This window comes from Trachymyrmex septentrionalis, unplaced genomic scaffold (genome assembly GCF_001594115.1).
Source record: "Trachymyrmex septentrionalis isolate Tsep2-gDNA-1 unplaced genomic scaffold, Tsep1.0 scaffold129, whole genome shotgun sequence".
Lineage (NCBI taxonomy): Eukaryota > Metazoa > Arthropoda > Insecta > Hymenoptera > Formicidae > Trachymyrmex > Trachymyrmex septentrionalis.
Genome location: NW_017304428.1, coordinates 2,296,369 through 2,301,334, shown reverse-complemented (window position 1 = coordinate 2,301,334; position 4,966 = coordinate 2,296,369). Strand labels below are relative to the sequence as shown.

The 4,966-nt window shown below is 36.8% G+C and overlaps 1 protein-coding gene across 1 annotated transcript in view; it reads right to left on the bottom strand.

Moving 5' to 3' along the window:
- Positions 1 to 4,393, bottom strand: part of LOC108756593 (transcription factor Sp9) — a 14,377-nt gene extending 9,984 nt beyond the window's left edge. Inside the window, exon 1 of the mRNA XM_018500506.1 lies at positions 4,265 to 4,393. Within this exon, the coding sequence (XP_018356008.1) occupies positions 4,265 to 4,393 (129 nt within the window). The remainder of the gene's footprint in view (positions 1 to 4,264) is intronic.
- Between the last annotated feature and the right edge of the window lie 573 nt (positions 4,394 to 4,966).

Below are 4,966 nucleotides of genomic sequence, written 5' to 3'. Positions count from 1 at the left end.
AGAGAGAGAGAGAGAGAGAGAGAGAGAGAGAGAGGTACACTGGTAATTAAACTCTCGCGCGACTTTGCTTGCCGTCGTTCGTCGGCCGACGTCGTTGGCTTTTTACGGTTTGCACCTTGCACGCCACGCCACACGAGAGAAAGAGAGAGAAAGAGTGACGCGACGCATATGTCGGCGCCTTACGGGCCAGCGTAAAACTGGCCGGTAATCATTAACAACCTAGCGCTCTCTCGACGAAAACCGAAGAGAGTCGCGGCGCACCTGAAAAAATTTACATGTGCGTATAGAATATTCCAGAACACTCCGCCTCTTTGAATTTTTTTCAAAGAAACTGTCAAAGAGGCTGTTACATAACTATGATATTTTTTCAATCGATAACGATGTCATTTCCAAAATAAATAAATTGTAATTTAGCAACAAAGTAATGATTATTGGGAATTAGCGCTGTACAAAGCGCGCGATAGATATGACTGTCAACACTATCAAACTGACTTTTTTTTAATTAAGAACAATTACATGTTTCGGCTAACTTTTTAGTCATCTTCAGTACACACTACGATTGCTCGACGAATTGGATTGGGCATCAGGTGTAGAAATTACATATTATTCCTTGTATATTTAGTACCAGAAATGTTTCGACTCTTTCTTAAATTTTCCTTGATATTCGTGTCAGAATTGATTTCTGACAAAGTTTCTTCAGTATCTTTTAGCATATTACGAGCCTTCTGATGTCATTGTCATAAGTATCTGACGAACATTATAAATATGTACTATCCGTATGATATTTTTTTAATATTTAACTCGACTCGTATATGTAAAATATATATTTCAAAGAATATAATTCAAAATTGAATCTTATTCTAAAACGGGGGGTGAGGGGTGATAATCTTCGTAATAAAGTTAATTACGATCGAAGTAATCGAGATGGATCGCGTTCCGATCGAGCAAGTCACGAAGGTACAAACTATGAATTTATCAAATTAAACTTTACATGAATAAATGCAGTTAGGTTATCGCGACGATTTATACGTCTAACGAAGTACAAATGGCCGAGCCTGTGGGGATACATTGCGGGCACACATAAGTTAGAATATACGGCGATTTATACGTCTGCGATGACGACAATGCGATGGTGGCGGTGACGTCCGGATCGACAAATAAATAGTCAATTTATTTAACATTTGCTCCTGTTCGCTATTCGTGTTGTCCGCAATCGATTCCCTTGCGTCACGGCGTTAAAGTGTTCCGCGAACTCATACCATTGACAACGCAATATGAACAGCATCGTTTATAACAGTGCGCGCGATTTATCGCGTGTCGTTACAGTACGCACCGCGAGCCGTAAATATCAAAAAGCGCACTTGCTACCGAATTACATAAAATGATCCGCGAATAGAACATAGTGCGAGAGCAATGATACGAGCCGTGGAAAATAATTTAGTATCAGCTGTGCGTAAAATCAAGATACATTGATTCTTTACACACGAGTGCGCGCACACAAAAAAAACATACACACACACACACACACACACACACGACTCGCTCCTTGAGTTGGTTAAACGAATATCTTTACAAGAATCACGAGAAAGTATCACTGTCTGATTACATTGACATAAATATTCGAACTAATACCTGACAACCCGATTAAAAATAAAACGTATGACGAAAATATATGAGTTATACAACGTAAAGGATTTTTCAATTTTCATATCTATTAAAATAAACCTAATAAATTTTATATGATTGCACAAATTCGAAAAGAAATTTAAAAGTTAGTTTTCACAGAAAATGCTTCTCATTCCGATATAATAATATTATTCGATAATATAAAAGCAATACTCTTCAAAAGGAATAAATGCAAATGGAGTGCACTTCTTCAAAGCGTATTCCAATCTGAAAAACGCTTGAGATGCAAGGCACAGTGTTGTATATGCGTGTGAAACTATCTCGATGCTGCATCGAAAGAGTCATGGCACCGCAGTGCAGCAGGACTGCAGCAGGCTCCGAAATGTAGCGCAGTATGCGGTTGTATGCGGTTACGGAGGTTCTTAGCTGAGCTAGAAAAATGCAATAACGAGCTGGAAATTTGCAAAGAATTTGATAATAGCGGTGGAAGTTGTGATAACTACGCGGCTGTAATACTTTCCGCGAGTGATATGCAATTATTATATCAAACTGACAAAGTTTAACCATGCATGTATGAACGAGACGGCGTTTTATCGCAATAATTACATTTTAACTTTAACGATAATATCTGATAAAAGCGATAAGAAAGAATAGTTTATGAGTCAGCGGTCAACATTTTACATTTTTTGACGCGCCGAGAGTTGTAACGTCGTTCACGAGATGGTTTCTTATAGTAAATTGCGATCATTAGCACGGCGATTATCGATAAGATAAGCGACGTGTGATTAGACGCGAAAATAATCGACCAACTCGAAAGAGCGATATAATGAAAACTGTATGTATTTTATGAGATAACATTTCACTTGATTTGCGTAAAGTTGATCTTCAGTGAAATTTCTGAAATGCACATGCAAAGTCGGAACAAAATATTGGAAGACAGTAAATTTCATATTTTACACATTTCTGAAATATAATCTAATAATTTAATTTCAGTATATAAATTAATATTTCGTTAAAATTTGGTTTTATAAAGAGTAACAAGTTAAACGGTCTTTTATCAAATTCTAATCTTTTAGAAATATTTTAACAAATTTTTTTCAAAAATACTTTTTGAATATGATTTAAAAATAATTTTTCTAACAAATAAGTAAGTTTGTCAGTTAACAGATGCTCTAAAATTGATAATAAGGCAGCCCTGTACTACCGCGCGTATACACACATAAATGCATGCAGTCGTAACGGCTGTTACAGTCTATCCCAACCACGGCATTCGTATGGCGGACGTTATCGTGTAATTGCGGGTTAATTCGAGGCTGGCAGGCGACAGAGCGTACAAGGCGTGGGCGATTCCTTAGGCCTGTCTCGTTTTGTCGTTTCGCGTAGCTGCACGCAATCGCATTCGCCAAGACAGAGACATCCTAGTAGCCTCTTGGAATCTTCGTCCAGTGCTCGTTGAACATATTTTACGCTTCGTCGCGCGAAACCGACGATTGTCCGTGCAATAATTTACATGGAAATCAGGCACGCGAAATCTAGAGACTCATTTACAATGCTTGGATTTAAAGAAAGCGAAGATAGATAAGATTCATTGGACATGTGAAAATTATTTTCTTTTAGAAAATATTTTTTGAATAATATTCGATTTTTTTTAATTTATCAAAATTATTTTTCTGCTAAACTTGAACTTTCGTAAATAGCATTGGAAAAAAAGCTACGCGCGTATTTTATAATAATTTTAATTTTTAGTCGTTTAGATTTTATTAAGTTACAGTTGTTTCATGATATGTCTATATTTTGATCAATTGATAGAGATTGTTGATAGAAACAGTTTTGTTTTTCGATAGAAACTAATGCAATTATGATTGTATGTTATATTTCCGAATATATATTTCAGTATTGCGTTTATAAATGGATTTAAATAAATAAATACAGTTTTGTTGAAATATCTTTTGCGTTTTATGTACGACATTTAAATTCGCAATTGTAATTGCAAGATTTTAATTATTTTAGTACCATCCGTTTAGAGATAAACAGACAAGAGAAAACACAGTTAGCTAATCCGCATTCTCTCTGTTGCGTCACACGACCCGCAATGCAGAATTCTAGATACGCCAATAAATTCTACGGAGCGAAGGAAATCCTTTAAAACCGACAACATGTCGGTCTCGAAGCTGGGACATCGAACGCAGCTCAATCACTTATTCGTGGCGCGTGGATGTTCATTCGTTCGTTCGATTAAAGGGGAACCTTTTGAAAAAGATTAAATGTAAAGGAAAAGGAGAAATCTGAAGAACGAGTGGCACCTAAAAGAAGGCTCCACTCGGAAGCGATGCACTCGGATGCACGAGTAGAATCTAAGTTCTCGGTGTCAACGGCATAAGGTCCTTCCTCCGGGTTGTAGGCGCTATACATGCGTACATACGCGTAATGTGTATATACATTCGCGTGCGTAAATGTGAGTTTGCAAAGAGAGATCAGCCTCGGATAGGTCGGGTCTCTTTGGCTATGGCAGGTATAGGCCGTACGCCTTAATAGAAACACCCACGCCCTCATTATGCGGATATCGTAAACATTCGTGGCGGACTCGCGATCTCCCGTATGCAAATATCATCGACCTCCCTCGTTCCCTTCTATTTGCCATTCTGTCCCGTACTGCAGTTTGCACGCGATCACGTAAAACGGCAAAATCCATCTGCGTCGGATCTAAAGGTGCTTGCTCCTTTTCGGTCGCACGCGGCTTCCGTATCTTGATCTTTGATGTTGTCATTACTCTACAGTTGCAATTTTTTTTTACTCGGAATTATTTATCATACTTTGTATCATATTTATAAATTCAGAATATTTTAATCTATTACTTGCCTGAAATAATAGATTAAGGAAAATGAAAGAAAAGCGTTTTAATTTGAAATTCATTATTAAATAATTAGTATCTGCAATAATATTTCTTAGTAATAATTATGTATAATTTTTAAGTTTTAATGATCTTCTAGTCATTACAGAAGTATTAAATTCAATTTCTATTTTTTTATATTTGCTTGTGTTGATAAATTAATTAAGAATTGTTATAAAAGAACGGTATCTCTCAAACGTTAATATCTCAAAAAATGCATGTGTCATATGGGACATATATAACAGTATTATAATACATAAAAAAACACAAAAGAGAAAGGATCGCGACCAATGTACGAAGGGCCCGAGGTGACTCATTTTCGCGGAGAGTTGAATTACGGACTACCGGATATGTGGTTGCTGGTAAATGGGTTTCCGCTATAATTCTTATTATACGCGCGAACTCGCGTGTACAAGACCCAAATAGAGAAATGCAAAGACATGCTTTATA